The 19,442-nt window shown below is 29.2% G+C and overlaps 1 protein-coding gene across 1 annotated transcript; it reads left to right on the forward strand.

The window, feature by feature from the left end:
* The first annotated feature begins 285 nt into the window (after nucleotides 1–285).
* LOC129310953 (caffeoylshikimate esterase-like) lies at nucleotides 286–4,781 on the forward strand. The gene is made up of 8 exons (XM_054952854.1): nucleotides 286–716; nucleotides 892–921; nucleotides 1,013–1,142; nucleotides 1,233–1,379; nucleotides 1,492–1,622; nucleotides 3,266–3,403; nucleotides 4,291–4,389; nucleotides 4,471–4,781. The coding sequence occupies exons 1-8, from the start codon at nucleotides 429–431 to the stop codon at nucleotides 4,696–4,698; spliced, it is 1,191 nt and encodes a 396-aa protein (XP_054808829.1). The 5' UTR covers nucleotides 286–428; the 3' UTR covers nucleotides 4,699–4,781.
* Nucleotides 4,782–19,442: the final 14,661 nt, after the last annotated feature.

The following is a 19,442-nucleotide window of genomic DNA, read 5'->3' on the forward strand; positions in this document are numbered from 1 at the left end:
TAATGTATGTTATTTAATTTTTAAAAAATTATGATGATTTTAATTTTTTTTAATTTTAAAATATTTTAATTTATTTATAATGTTTAATTTTATTTTAATTTTTTTATTTTTTAAGAAGGAACTTACGGATCTGGCCTTGAGTCCTGAATATAAAAGCCGAGACCGCATGTATTTTCAGCTCTATATCTACAGTCAACGAATCTAAATCGGAAAAGAAAATCGTGACTTTGACGCCTTTATTTTATTTAGCCAGCCTCGTAATTGAAGTCTGGGCATCAATGGAGAATTTCTCAATATTTCATCCTTCCATATTCAATTCAATTCTATATAACTCCTAATTCCATTTCAATATTTTCGGACGTTTAGCTGATATAATCTCCCATTCTTCTTCATTATTTTTTTGCTTGTTTCCACTGAGTTCAACTGCCATGGAGTTTTCTGGGACTCTCAGGTTCCATCCACATCAGGTATCTCTGTTCCCCATTGACGACCCTTTCAAGCATCGAATATCCATCAGACCCAGAAGGAAGAAGGAACCTAATCCGCCATTCCCCAACACTTCACTCACTGTATTAGCCAAGAAATTGCCAACGGAAGGCGTGAGCGACGAGTTACACGCCGTTGCTTCTCAGAATCTGGACTTTGCGGCCTCTCGCCGACAGGTTCGTGCCGCTTTTAAGGAGTTCCAACAGCAGCTGGATCATTGCTTATTCAAGGTTAGGTTAATCTTGATCTTGTTCAACCTTGAGCTTCAGTTATGGCTATTTCATCCGCTTTATTTCTTTTCTTGTTTTTTCTTTGTGATTTTTTTTTTTGGCGTATGGCATTGTTCAAGAATTGCTGACGGGTTTTTGTTTCTTCCTCTCATGATCTTTGATCGGCATATGGTAGATGGCTCCTACGGGGATCAGAACTGAGGAAGTAAGATGTTCTGCTTTACCTGATTAACAAAACTGGATATATAGCGTATTCCAAGTTTAAGGATTGTTAAAATACTTCCAATTCTTGGTAGTGGTACCAAAGGAATTCGAGGGGCATGGAAATTTTCTGCAAAAGATGGATGCCAGAACCTGGAGTTCCAATCAAAGCAGCTTTGTATTTCTGCCATGGGTATGGCAGTACTTGTACCTACTTCTTTGAAGGTTTGTCATAACGCCATTTGAGAATTCATTAAAATGTCCGATTTCCATTGAGATTACGCTGAGTAGTATTACGCAATTTGAAAAATTCAGGTATAGCCAAGAGAATTGCTGCAGCTGGATATGACGTTTATGCTATGGACTATCCGGGTTTCGGTCTTTCTGAAGGACTACATGGTTACATACCGAATTTTGATGATTTGGTTGATGCCGTTATAGAACAGTTTACATCAATTAAATGTATGATATTTTAGCATCCAAAGTGTCATCTTTTAAGATGATTGTTGTTGTAATATTTTCAATTGTCAAAACACAAAATGTTGCTGACCATTCTTTCTATTTTAACTTACAGCAAAACCTGAGCTGAGAAGGCTGCCTAAATTTATAATGGGGCAGTCAATGGGTGGAGCAGTTTCTCTTAAAGTTCACTTGAAGGAACCGAATGATTGGGATGGGTTGATCCTTGTAGCACCAATGTGTAAAGTAAGCCCGTGCCTTTATATAGAAATTTGATGTTGAAGGACTTCTGTATTGTAATTTCCAAGTTTCTACAACTTCAATATGAGCTAAATAATAGCATAGTATGCAGGAAATAAGTTAGGGATCTACTCATTAAATAAATGTTTTTTTTTTTTTGAAAAGTCTACTTTCCTGATCAATAATGTTCATGGGAATTCACTATTTGCTATAGGGATTATTATTCATGTATTCCAGCTCAAAATTCTTGGAAGTATTACATTTATTATCTAGCAAAATGTGAGGTGCTCAATCTGATATAGGACGTCAATCTTAGATATCTCAACAATTATGTCTGAAAAACATGGCTTTAATCTTGGAATCATTTCCTGCTCTTCTGGATTTTGGCTTATTTTCCTGACTTTAGAAGGTCGTTACTGGAAATCAAATGAAGTGCGGAAATGTCTGAGTTAGTCAGAGATATTTACCAGTATTTTGGGATTAAAGATATTATCAGTGACTAGCTGTGAGAATTTAGAGTTGCAAATTGAATGTTGAACTGGGAAACTAGTTTGCAGGAGGCAACAGAAAGTGGTCTAAGTAGAGATAAGTCTTACATTAACGTGCAATTTAGGGATCAATTTGTTATTCATTTGTAGAAAATTGTAAGAATCAATGTACGCCTTAGAAACGTCTAAAATGGATTTTGTTCATGCAAACATGGTAGGAGCCTTGGATCTGTCAACGTGCTGCCAAGTAAGTTAATATTTGGAACATGGGATCAGGAATTCCTTGACTGTGATTGGGAGAATAGTCTGCCAAGGGCTGCCGTTTCCTTAGTTACAATATTCCTGGTTTTAGTTGTCTGTAAGATATCAGATGATCAAAGATCAGGTCCTTTAGCCTCCAAGTGGTGATAATTAACCCTCTTTGATGGATTTCATTGTGCCAGGGCTTGGTACTCCTGGCTAGACAGAGCTTAATGTGAAAATAGAATGAACGGAGTGAAAACCCGATTCTTATTTTTAACTTTACCCATCATGGCCATGAAATGTTTAGGATAGCATTCAGTGGGATCAGTTTGAGGATTTTATGCTTCGGCAGCACCTTTTGTACTGTTGCATAATGGATTTGAGAATTTGAACTTGTAATCATCATGTTCTATTTCCATGAGAGTAATCATGGACATTTTGATGTCAAACTAGGTCATTACCAGTCTGTTTGTGCTTGAATATTGTTTTGAGAAGTTGGATCCCCATTGAACTCTTGATGACTAAGTTAAATAGACCTAATATCTGAATGAGTCGTACAGATGTAACTGCTTCTGGAAATTTTACTGTTTGATTTATTTTTTCAAGATAAATGTATGAAAAAAGCTGTTTTTTCCCCCTTGGATTTTGGTGCTCTAGAGCTTGTTCTACGAAATTTCTATTGTTATAATTTTGACCAGAGGCTTGGCTTATTGACGCATATGAAGCACTTAAGAAGTCTGAACATCAGTAAGATAAGGAACACACAACAAATAATGTGATAAATCTCTAATACAACAATTTCAATTTCTGTAATGAAGAATGACCATTCATTTCTTTTCAATTATATCTTACTTGGAGAGTGCATTAGTTTATCTGTTAAATGAGAGCTTGACCAGGTGATCTTGTGTTGTTGCCAAGATTGGAGAGGGCTTGATACCATCACCTGCAGTTTTGAAGGTGTTAAATCTTTTGTCAAAAGTGGTGCCGGAAGCAAAACTTTTCCCAAAGAAAGATCTAGCTGAGCTCTCCTTCAGAGACCCGAGCAAAAGAAAATTGGTTGGTTACTCTTTTACAATCATGCTTCTCTTCCACCTGAAATCTTTCTCTGCATGTCAAATGGACCACATTTTGATAACTCATATACTGTTAGGAAGTGATAAGTTAAGCTTGTAGCTTAATCCTAGCTTGTAATTCTTTTGTCTTCATTTGTATCTGAGCTTTTGGCCATTATTGAGCCTGTGGCTTCAAACAATTGGATGGTCTTGGTCTCACACCAACATGATCCAAAGCATAGCATCTTTTTCTTTTTTTCTTTTTTTTAATACAAAGGAAGGCAGAGCCCTAAGAAGGAAAGGAACAAGGTTAACCCATAAGGGTCAACACATTCCTAATCATATCGATCCTCATGATGTCCATGCATTGTGGCGGTGGTTCTCCAATGATCATCACCTTGACGTTCATGTTTTGAGCTTCTTTCGCCAACCAATCATCACACCTATTTGCTAATCTACTGATGTACTGATAGGATATCACCTAGTCTCGCATGATTGATCCTCTAATCTCATATAGCATCTTCCCATCGTTGATTTTATTGCGCACTTGGCTTTGACAGTTACTCAATTTCAAGATTTTTTTTTTTCTTTGGGGGGGGGGTGGTAGTGCTTTAGAAATTTTCATACAGATATCAAATGGAATCTTTCACTTAATGCAGGCATCATTTCAGGCATTAGATTTTATTGATTCATCCCTACTCGATACTCTGTAACCAACAATATATTGCCTTTCCTGTTCTAGCAAAAGGAGCGGAAAGATCAAAACTTAAATGATTGTCATCAGACAAATAATAATAATAATAATATAGACCAACATCAATGTAGGGAAATCTCCACCTCTTTCTGCTTTCTTGTTTCTTTTCTCATAAAAATATTTTCTTTCTGTTCTAGGCCGTGTACAATGTTATTTCATATGATGATCGAACGCGGTTGAAAACTGGCATGGAACTTTTACGAGCCGCACGGGATATTGAGTCACAAGTGCAGAAGGTTGGTTTCTGCATCTGGTTGACTTTTGTTACTATATTTTTGCCTTGTGGTTATTTCAGATTTATTATGCACGAATTGTAGGTTTCAGCTCCAGTGTTGATTATTCATGGGGGAGAAGATAAGGTGACAGATCCTGCGTTGAGCCAATTTCTTTATGAGAAAGCGTCGAGCGAAGATAAGACCCTGAAGATTTATGAAGAAGGGTACCACTGCATTTTAGAAGGCGAATTTGATGACAGAATTTTCAGTGTTCAGGATGACATTATCTCGTGGCTTGATTCAAGGAGTCTTAAGTGTGAGGTCCATTGAATACTCTGTTCGTAGATGTAGTAGTCCAAATGCAATAACCAGATAATAAGGAAGTGATATTTTTCCCTTCATTTGACGTATTACACCTTGGTTTAATATCATTTTCAACTAACAAAATTGCCATACATGATAAAGTAATGAGTGCTCATACCCTAAAATTAGCATTCTTCTTAAGTCTGATTTTTATTGACAGGGTTTATTACGGGCCTGAAAACTCGTAAATTATTTTGCTTTTAACACATATATAAATTACAAAGTATATTAATTAAATATATAAACGACAACCTATATTAATTAAATATATAAACGACAACCATAAATCTTCAAAGTGTAATCATAATACTACAGATTCCAAATTATAATATAAACCATATAAATTCAAATTGTCTATAATTCAAAATATAAATATTTTTTAGTTTTTGTCTCTTTAGCTAGAAAAATTTTGCTCCCTCCATTAAAAAATGTAAGGTATTTTTTAAGGAGTTAAATGTTTAAAAATGTAAAATATTTTTGTCTTTTGAGATATAATTATAGCTTTTTTTTTCAAAAGTGTTCTTATTAATACAGACTTTATATTTATTATAGGGTATTTAATAAAAATAAATATAGAAAGATAGGGTTAGTTTAAAAGTAGGTAATTACTTTATTGAAGAGTGAGATTTAATTAAAATTACCTTATATTTTTAAACGGAGGGAGTATAAGTTTATATGCTAAGATGAGCCTAAATTCTTTTTTGATGGGCTTCTAAAGCTTGAGCCTAAAAGGCCTTCTATATGACAATCTTTCAATTTTTTTTTAAGCTTGGTTTTCAATTTTTACAAAGCTTGAAAGGATAACTCGAGAGTTTTAGCCCATATTGATGACTCTATATTTAATTATCAACATTTTTCATGTTATAAAATAATAATAATCCCTGCTTTTTAGTTTGTTCAAAATAATCTCTTTTCCAATGTATAGTATCGATTGAATTGAATGACATAAAGTAAAAACCTAAAAACTATAAATTAAAAGGCAAAGGTATATTTTTGCTCATAAAATATTTTTCAAGAAATATCTAACATTCTAAACTATTGGTTAAAGCATTTATATACTTAAAGTAATTAAAACAAAACATTTTTGTTCTAGCAGTAAAATTTCCTAACGGTCAATGTTGGGAACTTGATGATAAGGGCAAAAATATTCTATTTTAATTATTTTAAGGACAAAATTGCTTTTACCAATAATCTAGAGTGTTGCATGCTCATTAGAAAATACTTTAAGGAGAATAATATACTTTTGCTCTAAATTAAATATTATTTTGAATATTAATATGCCAATACATATAAAGAATATACCATCTAAGGATCCTTGCAGCATTTTAATAGTAAAGAAGGATTTTAAAAAATATGAAATATCACTGCACCTTTTGGGACTCATTTGACAAAAAGACTTACGGGAGGGAAGACTTAATTACCTTTATAGCATTTTACAAGTCTTGCTTCGGTGTAAACAACAAAGTATTCGAGTATTGACATGTTACCATACGTAAAAAACAAGTGGATATTTGTTCAAGTTTTTTAACCAATATACTACAAACACTAAAAAAGTTTATCGAGATGCTGCATCGTAGAAAATATTTATCCAAATGCTATACTAAAAATCGTTTATATTTTTTGTGGGTATTCAAAAAATTTTATAATTAAAAATTATTTTTTTAATAAATGAAAAGTGAGGTGGATGATTTTAGCTTTTTTATTGATGTGACATTTTTTTCACCGTTAATTATGAGAATATTTGCTTTTTTCTTCTTGCTTTGCTTTTCTCGCATGATTCATTTAAGCATGGGATAAATGGCCACTTACTATTGTTAATGCTCCTTTAACACTTAAAGAGTTTGATAGAACATCTGAGTACTTGTAATGGTATTAAAGACATACCTAACAATGAATCCAACGTATTAGTAGTTATACTGGGTATGTAATAAGTTTTTCACTTTCTTCCACTGGTACCATTGAGTAGAAATGGGTGAGTTGAAAGTGATGGTGGTGGTGGTGGTACGTAATGAGGCTCAAATTGAATAAATATGAGATTGACTAGTATGTAATGATAGGCTAGCATATAATGAGAGTAATTAAAATTTTGAGACTCTTGTTTCCCTACATTTTCATTTTTAATTGGTGGTTGAGTAAATAAATAGCTATCACATCATTTGCTCAGTCTAGCTTAAGAAATTTGTAGATAAGGCAACTCAACTTTTGATAAAGTATGCTGAGGGTTCCTGTTAAATTGTTGCTCTCTCATTACAAGTAAGATGTTACATTGGTCGTGAATAACCCTATTTCGATAATCAATGTAGTGAGAGCATTTTGAATGAATATTAATCATTAGCTAGTATAAATCCTCTATTATGTCAACATAAAATAAACAAAAAGACATTATTACAGTATAACAATTTTTTATAAAGGAAAAAGATAATACTAGTGGAAGAAAGTGAAAAACTTATCACATACCTAATATTACTACTAATACGTTGGATTCATTATTGAGTATATCTTCAATACCATTGCATGTATTCAGATGTTTTATAAAACTTTTCAAGTGTTGGAGGAGCATTAACAATAGTAAGTGGCCATCTATTCCATACTTAAATGAATCACACGAGAAAATCAAAACAAGAAGGGAAAGTAGAGATTCTCACAGTTAATAGTGAATAGGATGTCATATCAATAAAAAAGCTAAAATCGTTCACCCAGTAAATGATTTCACTTTTCATTTATTAAAAAAATAATTTTTAATTATAAAATCATTCTTGGCTTGAACGATTTCTTCATACCCACAAACTCGTTCTCGATATAAATGGTTTTCGATGTAGCATTTGCGTAAATATTCTTCACGATACAGTATTTTGATAATTTTTTTACTATTTGTAGTATGTTGGTAAAAAAGCCTATTTGTTCATGAACAAGTTACTAAAACTAATAGGTGTAGTTTTCTTTTACAAGTTTTGCTCCGATATAAACAACAAAGTATTTTGTTATTAACAAGTTAGAGTACGTAATTAACAAGCAGACATTCATTCATGAATAAGTTACAAGAATTGATAGGCATAGTTTAATTTTACAAGTCATGCTTTGATATAAACAACAAAGAATTCGGCTATTGACAAGTTACCTTATGTAATTAGCAAGTGATGTTTGTTCATGAACATGTTACAATAATTGATAGGCTTAGTTAATTTTATAGTGATATTTGTTCATGAACATGTTACAATAATTGATAGGCTTGGTTAATTTTACAAGTCTTACTCTGGTATGAACAAAAAAGTATTTGACTGTTGACAAGGCCTATATCTTGTTCATGATCAAATTATCAATACATATGGTAATTTGTTGGTAATCAAATGTTTTGTTGTTTATATCAGAGTAAGACTTATAAAACACTATAGGGATAATTTAATCTTCTCTCTCAAAATCTTATTTTCATGTATGTCCCAAGGGGTATGGTAATATGTAAGAATTTTTGGGTCCTTCTTTAATGTTAAAACGCTATAGAGGGCCTTGGATAATATTTTCCCATACTTATAATACTTCCCCTATTCCTTGAAAGAGAAGTGTTCTTATAGTCATTTATAAGGAATAAAAACCTTTTGTGTGGTAAATTTATTAAAATATTCTTTTGATATCCTCATTAAAAAGAAAAAATTGTAATTAATCACATAGTATTCTTCATGTAAGATGATTTATTAAAGTTGATTAAATGATGGTATTTCTAGAAAGAAATTTATATTTGCACCTATGTTCTGATACATGTGTGTTCAAGTTCAACCTTGGTGTAGTATATTGACACGCTCGAATGTATATATATAACAAAATATAATTACAGATCCAAATAAATTAGGATTTGAATTTGCAATTTATAAATATTAAATAGATATCATAATACTATAAACATCCCACACTATGTTCGATTGTCAAAGCTTCCTTAAATGATTCGTATTCTATGAATTGGGCTGTTTGACCCCTATTCCTCTAGTTCCATTAGTCGATTTTGATTATATTTTTTCTCAAAATTTCAATTAATTCTATTTTTTATTTTATTTTTGTTTTGTTATATTGTGTTTCGTTGCACTTAAACCTCATTAGGTTGTTTTAATGGAATCTCCTTTCCTGTTGGCAAAAAATAAAATTTAAAATAAAAAGAGAGATAGAGTGATTCCCCCACACTTCAATTATCTAGTGAGTAAAATTGAGACTTTTACTTATAAAAAATTTTAAAATAAAATTTGGCCCTCATTTCACATTTTATTTTCAATTTGACCCCATGCATTAGTTCTAAATTCTGTTCTTACACACTATGAGCCCATTTATTTAAGCTTTTCTGATATAAAAAATAAATTATAATATAAATAAAAAATAAAATAAAATAAAAATATATCTGCCATTTTATAATTAGCTCCCCACCATTTCCTCTTCTTTGAACCAAATACTATGAGGGTTAGTAGTTGGATTTTTTTTATCAATAAAAAATACACTCTTGTTAACAAAAACAAAATAAACACAAAGACATAGTAAATATTTTATATACCTTTTAATAAAATTAAATCACATTTTATTTTTGTTTTTATATAGCACTAGTAAAGCACCTCTGCGGTGCACGGGTAATATATGATAGCTTTTTTAAACATGTGACACCCATCATTTATGACCAAATTTAATGCCTAGATTTCTTTAATAAATTATGTAAAATTATGAACCCCCAGATATTGATGATTTGGGGGAATATGATAAATATTAAAATTTTATAAACAAATTAAATTAATATATATATATGTGTGTGTGTGTGATGAAAATTTAATAACAATACTTGCATACATAGAATAATCTTAATTAATATTATATGCAAATTAATAATGAAAAAATTCTATATTAATTCAAATGATCAATTTTAATTTATATATTTTTAAATAATTTACTTAAAATAAAAAATACTTATAAGCATATATAAAATCAAGTATAATTCTTTTTTTATTAATGAAAGCTTAATGTTAATTAAAAAAATATTTTAATGTTCTAAAAAATTATATATTTTAAAAAGAGTGGAAGAATTATATAGTTTATAATGTGTTTGTGTGTGTGTGTTTTTTTTAATATAGTATGTATAATGCATAATATCATTGGAAGCAAGAAAATAAGGGAATGGGTTACTGTTAGATGGGGGATAAAATCAAAATGAAAATTAATGGGAATGAGATTTGCAGACCAATTACATTTAATGTGAAATAAAAAGTTAATGTTCTTCCCTTGGTGTAAAGAAAATGCACAACATTGATAGGTTAATGGAATAAAAATATTTTGTCCATTTACTTTAGTCATTTCATTGATAATGTAGAGGTTCAATGAATTGGAATAATTTCTTATCTTCTTACATAGCTCATTAACATGGCTAAAGAGAATGAGAATCATGAATGGTGATAATTCATATTTTATACATAATTTTCCTAGTCAAGATAATTCATATACCTATAAAAAAAAACCTTTCATGATATAATAATTTTTAAATAATTAGTATTTATTTTGTTATACTTTCATTGTCCAATTTTTTAAGGCTGGCACTAAAAGTTATAAAACTATGATATAAAAGTCGCCAATAAAATTTTGATTCTTTTGACCTCAATAAACAAAATAAATAATGCCACACATAATTACTACAAATTGATCATATTTGGAATCAATAGTCATTAAAATGAACAAAAACAGTCATCAAAACACAATACCCTAAAACAAACCTAAGGAAGACATTTTATTGAAACATAACATAAAATAAAACACATTGTATCTTTATACATGTTTATTTTCTTATCTTTACATGCTTCACTATGTTCGATATAAGTTCATCATCATTGCTATCCACATCAACAACTAAAGAGTGGTAAATTTATGGAATGGGTTAGGTTGCATCTAAATGTGTCTAAACCTGTGTAGTAAGCTAGTGGCATGAGCCTGGCCAAAAGTTTATATAATATATTTTTTTTTCATGGCTTAAGCACAAGTCTATTTAAAGCTTGAAAGCCTATTTAAAAACTAATCTAAATAGGCCTTTTGAATAGGGCTACTAATGAGGCTTTAAAGCTTTCATAAGGCCTATTGAAGCCTATTTTAAAGCTTTAATTATGTTTAAACAAGCTTTAAGCTTACAATAACAATATAATTTGATTAAATATAGTAATAATATTGAGATCAATGCATGAGTTTAATTAGACTTTAAAACTGAAAAATCAATTTGAATAAATACAAAGTAAGTAAGATGCATTAATTAAATGAGATGGAAATTTAGAGATTTAAATTGACAACATAAAAAAATTGTTTTAGGATTTAAATTCATAATAATATTTTAACTCGAGCATGGTAGCTTGAATAAGAGTTATAAATATAGACCGCTAGTTTAAACTTATATTTTAGGGCTCGGACTTAAAAATTGAAAATTTTAGTGTAATTGAGCTTCAAAGCTTGAGCCCTTTTAATCCTATAGAAAGGTGTTGGATTTGGGTAGCCTATTTAAGTCCGTTTTTATTTAGCCCCTGAAAAATAAATTTTTTTATTTTTACATTGATTCTAGACTTTATAATATATATTTATACTTGTTATACCACTTATTTTTAATTTTTAAATATTATAATTTATATTTTAAAAAAATATGTAATATTATAATGTAAAAATTAAATTTTTTAAAGATAAAAAACTTTTTAAAATAGGCTTACGAGCCTGGCTATAAGCATGTTAAATATAGGCTAGGCTTTGAAAATCAGTCAATTTTAAGATAATTGAGTTATAGACCTGAGCTTGTAATGGTCAGGCCCATATAAGCCGTGTCAGCTTGTTTCTCAACTGTGGTTTGATTTTGAAATATGTACTTTTAGGTGGATTAATTATATAAAATTTAAAAATATATAATTACTTAAGTAAGTGTATATAGTTAAAAGATATACATCTTGTAGCCATCCATGATTTGAATTTTAAGCAAAGATGTATAAATGTTTAAAATGGTATTAGATGCTGGCCATTAATTATTAATGTTGCATGCCTAAATACATTAATGTATTATATTGAGTACAAACATTTATGCATTGACAAAAAGTACTTAATGTTAATGATACTACTTAGATTAAGTAATTACCATAATTAAACTAAATTTAATAATGTATGATTAATTATATAAAATTTAAAAATATATACATAACTTTGAATGGAAAATATATTTAAAAAATGATTGATTTATGGGCCAAAGTATAAATTTGCCTCTGACATTTTCAAGGAGGCGAAATTGGTATTCTTTCATTTTTAATGACGCAGTGTTGCCCTAACATTTTTAAAAACAATACAATTTTACCCTAAACAAATTTTGACGATCAAGTTGACTATTATCTGCCACATGTCATGTATTGTGGAATTAAAAAAATTAAAAAAAATAATATATGTTTCATCATCCCTGCATCCTTTTTCTAATATTCCATTTGATTTTTCTTTTGAGTTAGATAAGGCAAGCATAGAGGCTTGGGAAAGTAAGATTAGTATTAATGTAAAGCTCATATTGGAACAAAATTTTGGAACACATCTTTGTAAATCATCTTGCAAAAAGCGTCTACATCCTTCAATTATTGGTGTGAACAAAATTCCATGGCTTCTTAAGTTCTCGACTTCCCTCAAATTTGAACAACCTGCCCATGGCTTTCTTGAGTTCTTGTCTTCCCTCATGCTATCATCGTCCCCTCAATCATTAGCGTGAGCTTCAATAGAGCTTAAAGGGTCATGGGTTTTGGAAGAGGCTCAAACTCGCTCCCTCATACATCATCGATGCTGACAATGATCTTCGCGATTTCATGTTCAGGCTTCCTTGGGCAAAGCTTAAAGAGTTTGCATCTTCCCCTAGGCCTATCATCAAGGTTCCCTTATGGGTGTCCCTTTACGACTTCTTCTTCTACTCTTCCCATAGCCCTTGCATCTTCAGTCTTCCCCCTCCCTTCTTAGCCTGGTGAGTTTCTCTGCCTTCTCAGTGCTCAATTTCTTTTCCTTCCCTCTATCTGTGGTCTTAGTTTGTGGATTGCTAAATCTTAGGGCCATAATTTTTCTTGTGAGTAATGATGTTTGGCTATGAAATTGTTGAAGAAATTAATTTTGGTTAGTTTGTTCGTGTACTTATATGCAATTGTAGTATTGAAATGAAGTGTTAAAATACCAGTTCTTGTTAGTTTGAGGGTATGGTTGTGCGTAATTCTAGAAAGAAAATTTTAATGGAGCTTTGGCATTCTTGTGACAAGATGCTTTTGATTGTTTAGATGAAGCTATGGAATAGGTGTAAGGGATTCATTTGGTTAATTAACTTTGATTTTTCTAAATTGTCGACTGGTTGAAGATGGACGTAAAATGATGAAAAAGAATGAGATTTGGGTTGATTTCTACTCGATTGAATAAAGGTGTATGAGAGATTTAGGATTGATGCAAAGTCCCCCAACCTAGAAGAAGAATAAAGAAGGACAAGGGAGGGAAGAATGAAGATGCCTATAACAATAAGGGGAAAAAATCTCATATGTGCCATCAATGTGGCACTCCAGCAAAGCAAATAAATAATCAAACATGGTCAAATGTTTGGATCTATTTGTCTAGGGTAAAATTGTGCTATTTTTAAAAATTTTAGGGCGACACTGCACCTTTAAAAAACAAAAGGAAACCAATTACACCTCTTGAGAAACGTTCGGCGCAAATTTGTATTTTAGCCCTTGATTTAAATATCTTTCACCTAGGAGAATATTGGATTTTTTGTAACTTTATCCAAATTTAAATCTATGGCATTCAAATCTATATATTTCACAATTTCACAATATTTTGAGATTTAAAGATTTAAATCTATGTGGAGATAGATTTTATTTAGAATATATACATCTTATAACTATTCTTTTAGGTTATATATATATATATATATATTTCAATCTGATTCTATTCAAGCTTGACGGGCCGCCAGTTTAGATTCTTTTTTTTCTCCCTTGAAAATTATAATACTTTCAATTTTTAAATTAAATTAGACTTTATGATACATGTTTATAATTTAAAAATAACATTTATATTACTTACTTTTTATTTTTGAACATTGTAATTCACATTTTAAAAAAAATGGCCAATTTTAATAAACAGGCTTATATGGACTCTGTTTGCCTGTTTTTGAACCATAGTTTGAACCTCAAATATAAATTTTTAGATAAATAATTATTTATTTAAGTTTACATAGTTCAAAGACATGCATCTTTTAGCCACTCATGATTCAAATATATGCTGGCCCATCCATTAATTATTTAAAGCAGCACGCACAAATTCGTTAATTAGATTATATTGAGAATAAATATTTATACAGTGACCAAAAGTTCAAAAAATAATACTACTTATATTTAAGAATTATGAGAATTAAACTAAATTTTTAGAAAGTACGATTAATTAGGTAAAATTTAAAAATAACACATGACTTGGAATAGGAAAAATAATAAAAAAATTATTAATTTAGACATCTATCCAATGGGAGAATATTGGATTTCATGTAATTTTATCCAAATGCAAATATTTGAAATTCAAATCTATGTATTTCATAATATTTTGAATTTTAAAGATTTAAATTTAGTGAATATAGATAAAATTAATTTATTTTATTTGGAATATATACATCTTATAACTATTCTTTTAGTTTATATATATAAACATTTAAAATTTTAGTTCAAATCAATCCACAAACTAATAACCAAACAAAATACAAAATCTCAAAAACTTGAAACACATAAAAATGATAAATTATCTCGAACCTAACTCTAAATCTAAATACTCTATTTTATACACTTATAAAAATGTTAAATCATTTCAAATCGAGCACCAAACTTGATTTTAAAACACAAAATCAACTATGTAGGTGCATACAAAGAAATTTTCAAACCTATATATATATATATATATATTTTGAGGAGATGCATTATATTTTTAAATTAAATAAGATAAACTAATTACATAATCCAATAATGTGAATGAAAGAGAATGTTATAAAATTGGGCAGATACATGAAAATATTATGAAATATTAAATTTTTTTATAACTAAATATTAATTTGAATTTTAAATATTATTTATTATTTTAGTTTATATATGTAAATATTTAAAAATTTAGTTGAAAACCTATCAATAAACCAACAATCAAATCTAATTTCCAAAGCATGGAAATGTGAGGCGGGACCTTGAAGTACAAGAAAACGAACACTAAATCTAATAATCATATAATGATTTATATGTCCAAATTTTGAAAGTTCTACTTATACATTTTACAACCTAAAATAGGAAAAAGTTATATACTTAATCATGATTTTCTCTTAATAACATCAAGATCCTTAATATTACTACTTCGAAATGATTATATTTATATACTCAAGACATACACCCCTAATTAGGTTAGGATATATACTATACTCATTATGTACAAAAATACCTATTATATTAAAAAAATATAGACTCAAAATTAGTATATTAAAAAATTATTTATTGAATTTTTATCTATACTACATTTTTTAAAGTTTGCTTTGCACTGTAGTTATTAACAATTTTTCCCAGGATAATATTTATTTTAAATTTTAAATATTATAAAACTGTAATAATCCAAAAAATATTAATAGGATGGGAGATATTGGGATATTAAATATCTTGAGTGTGAAAAAAAACTGCATCATATGTTAATCACTAAATAATTGTTGTTAGTAACACCCTTCTTTCAAATGTTTACAATCCTAAAAAATCAAAACTATTATAAGACTGAATAGACCTTGGCCTCTTACTAAGGACTTTCAAGTAATTAGAGGAATTTAATAATCCTATAGACAGCGGGTATAATTATAAAATAAAAAAAATGATATAGTAAAAAATGGCATTATTTTAGAGTATTGAGGAAAGACTTTCAAATAATTGGAGGAACTCAATCGTCTTATAGACAATGAGTATAACTATAAAAATAAAAAAATGATATAGTAAAATTTAGTATTACTTTAAAGAAGATCATAAACACAAAAACTTACATTAATATATTGAAAAACTAACTCAACACTACATTTGAAACTCGTGTAAAAGAAATTCATATGTATCAAAGTTTGAAACTTTGTATATGCTCTCTCACTACAAGCTACCACCAAGTAAGATTTGATTTTGATTTAATTATATAATTTATAAATTTAAATGGTGAATGCTAAGTAAAATAGAGGAAATTATGGTTTTTTTTTATTAATGTGATTGTTAAATTGATTTTTTTCTGGCATGAAATTGTTATATTAATTTTTAATTTGAATATCAAATCCAAATTGAATTCTTAACTAAATCATCTATCAACAAAATATTGATATTTAATATTTTCAAGTAAATTTTTTTATATACATATAGAAGATGAAAGTGGTAAAATGCGATGCATAGTCAAAACTATTAATTTATAATTAAATAAGAATGAATTGATAGAGCAAGTGAAAGTATAATTTTTTTTAAAATGGTAATAGATATTAAATATTTCTTTTGTGATAATAGATATATAGTATATATTAAATGACCTGAATTTAAAGTCCTAAATGATATCTATTTTTTATTTAATTATAGAGATTCACAGGAATGCCACCATTGTTTCCGTCAATGATATCTATTTTTAATTCTAATGCCACCATCATCATATATAATGAAGTGTTAATATTTTTAAACTCATAATCATTGTTGATATATATTTTGAAAATCATAATTTGAATTAAACATTTTAAATCCATGATAGTTTTTTAAATATTTAAATAGATAGCTCGATATTAATTTGAATTTAAATAAATAGATACTTATACTTTATTATATGATCAAGATTTTTGAAAATTGTGAGAATATATCTAAATATTTAAACACAATTTCTTTTTTCTACATATTTAAATATGTAGATATTAATATAAATTCAAATAAATATATATTTAAAATATAACACCCTTTCAAAATTATCAAATTTGAATTTCAAATAGATAAATATAATTTTTTAGTACATATAAAAATTGATAAATCAATCCGAACTTAGCTCTAAACTCGACCCCAAAGCACAGAATTACAAGAAAAACTTCTCAAAACATATAATTGTAGCAAACCTAAAAAAGGCATGTGTCATTCATACATCACCTTTAAATCTACTTATATATATATATATATATATATAATGATTAGATATTTCAATCTATACAAAAAATGTGAATAATTAGGCAGGGCTCACAAATTTTCATTAAAAATTGTCAAGTTGATATGTATCAAATAAAAATGGAAAAATAAAAAATTGAAGAACATTAAAAAAATAAATAAGTGAAATAAAAAGCTTAAAATATAAAACCAAACTGACATATAATCTATTAAATAGCAAAAATTTTATATGCCTTTTTACTTCTATATAATATAGCGTACAACAACTATACATTGCATAGATATTAGATAAATGGCATTGGAGTAGAATTGTGTTATCTCACACCTTTTTAAATAATGTCGTTGTTGCCATTGAGTCATCATTTAAACTAATACAATATTTCTTCATTATTAAAGTCGGTGTCATTTACAAGGTAGAATAATTATGAGTTTTTATTTTGCATGATTAATTAAATAAAATAAATTAGAAAAATAAACAAAGATGAAGGAATGTGCTATGTATAAATAATAATTAAGGTATGATTATAAACAATATATAATTATTTAACCTTCATGTTCTAATATAGAAAGTCTAACTTAACATGCTTCATATAAATAAAGTATAATGCTATATATATGTTTCATTAAATAAATTAAAAAATAAAGTTTAAGATAGATAAAAAGTTTTTGAATAGATAGGGTATTATATAAATGTATTAAATAAAGTTTTCAAATAGATAGGAAAATTATCTTAAAAAAGAAAAATAAAGTTTTTGAATAAAAAATTCAAAAAGTTTAATGATATACCCATTAAGTAATCATTCAGTGTAAGGTTTTCCTTACTTAACTAAATTTACTCTGTAATTAAGATAAATAAGGGGTTAACCCTTAAATGATTACCCAAGTTATAAAATTTCATAAAAGAAAATTTCTCAAATCCTTTACAAAGGAATCTCAAATTCAATAATTCAAATTTTAAACAATATTTATAAAGATCAAATTAGAGTTTAAAAACTGTGCGGAAGCTTGGAAAACAAAAAAGACCCAAAACTATGAGTTTTTAAACTCGACAATAGATTTTGTGCAGAAAATGACTCGTGCGTCGCGGCTTATGACATGTGCGTTGTGGCTTACCTTCTCTATACCATGCGCTGTGGCGCATTGCACAAATTTGACAGTATCAGTGCTGTCATTTGATAGCATCAGGAGTGAACTTTCGATGCGTCCTAAATCTTTGTCCGACGTCTGATTGAAGTGGTTTCAATGTCTACACGAAGCTTTCTCCTTGCTTTAACTAATGACATTAGTTTCATACTCAATTTTTTTTAACAAAAAGTTAGATACCAAAACTCATATTTACTACTTGTTCACAAAATTTTACAAGTAGGGTGTCCTAACTCAACCTCACGTGCTAATAGCCTACACTGACCATCCGATCACATTCAATAGACTCTAGTGGACCCATGCAACACACCACACACAATCAAAAACACATATATCATAAAATCATCACTCAACCCCAATTTTCACAAAACACGAGGGGGAGGAAATTGTTGCACAAAATCATTATTTTCATTCTAAATTTTTTAAAATACACATGTTCTTACTTGTACAGGTATTTTGGCCCTATCCACGAATTTACAACCAAAACTCACTAACCTGAGACACAAAATACACAAACTGTATACTATAGTAATGCAAGTAGTACAAAAACAACAACATGCGATCCTAGTTGGCAATTGCATTACCATATACACATAAAAACAATAAGAGAGACATTCAAAAAGGATTACTCCACAATCTTAAGCCTCTGTATGTTTTTCTCGACTCAGATCCGATGAGCTAAGTCCTAAAATATTGAAAATTATAGGGTGAATACAACCATTCAATAATCAAGTTTCACCTAGCCTATATAGTTGTATATTAATTGTAAATAAATGCAATTAGGCGAACATACATATAACACATATGAGGAACTTAGCCATGGTTCACTAAACTAACAACCAGGTGACTGTGCCTAAAACACACGTAATCATGTTTATTTTTTCAAAAATACAACACAGGGTCACAATAATAATAACCATATGCCCTTAACATATACTGGACCACAAAATTAACAACCATGTGGCTAAACTTATATGCATGATCAAATGCCAACCTTATATCCTCCTATTATCTCCAACATGAAACTGGAGGCTATCACGTGACTACGTTCTTTCCAGACTAACCCAGCCTTTCACTTGTAAGGAGCTACCGGGTCAGGATCAACTCACTCACTTATATAATCCAATTTTTCCTAATACTAACAACCATAGGGTGTCGTATCCCTAATCTAGCCTCTTCTTGAACTAGTGAAGACTAGTTAGGTTTGAGCCCCTCGTAGAACAAGTAAGACAGTCCCAAAACAACCATGGGATAAGGGCTATCTTCTAATTCCAATAGTCAGTGTCAGGACAAGCTCCCAATTCCAAGGGTCACTGCCAATACCACGTGGATTTTAACCAACTACTCATCTCCCTAAGTAAACTCCCACTAATGGTCATGCTGTGTATATTTCACATAATA

Source organism: Prosopis cineraria, unplaced genomic scaffold (genome assembly GCF_029017545.1).
Source record: "Prosopis cineraria cultivar Desert tree isolate PC_DT_omini unplaced genomic scaffold, ASM2901754v1 PC5, whole genome shotgun sequence".
Classification (NCBI taxonomy): domain Eukaryota; kingdom Viridiplantae; phylum Streptophyta; class Magnoliopsida; order Fabales; family Fabaceae; genus Prosopis; species Prosopis cineraria.

Excerpts from the sequence above, each read along its gene's own strand:
- LOC129310953 (XM_054952854.1), top strand. The coding sequence starts at position 429 with ATGGAGTTTTCTGGGACTCTCAGGTTCCATCCACATCAGGTATCTCTG. Across the intron at positions 922-1,012 it reads CGGGGATCAGAACTGAGGAA|TGGTACCAAAGGAATTCGAG; the intron begins GTAAGATGTTCT and ends AATTCTTGGTAG. Across the intron at positions 1,623-3,265 it reads TTGTAGCACCAATGTGTAAA|ATTGGAGAGGGCTTGATACC; the intron begins GTAAGCCCGTGC and ends GTTGTTGCCAAG.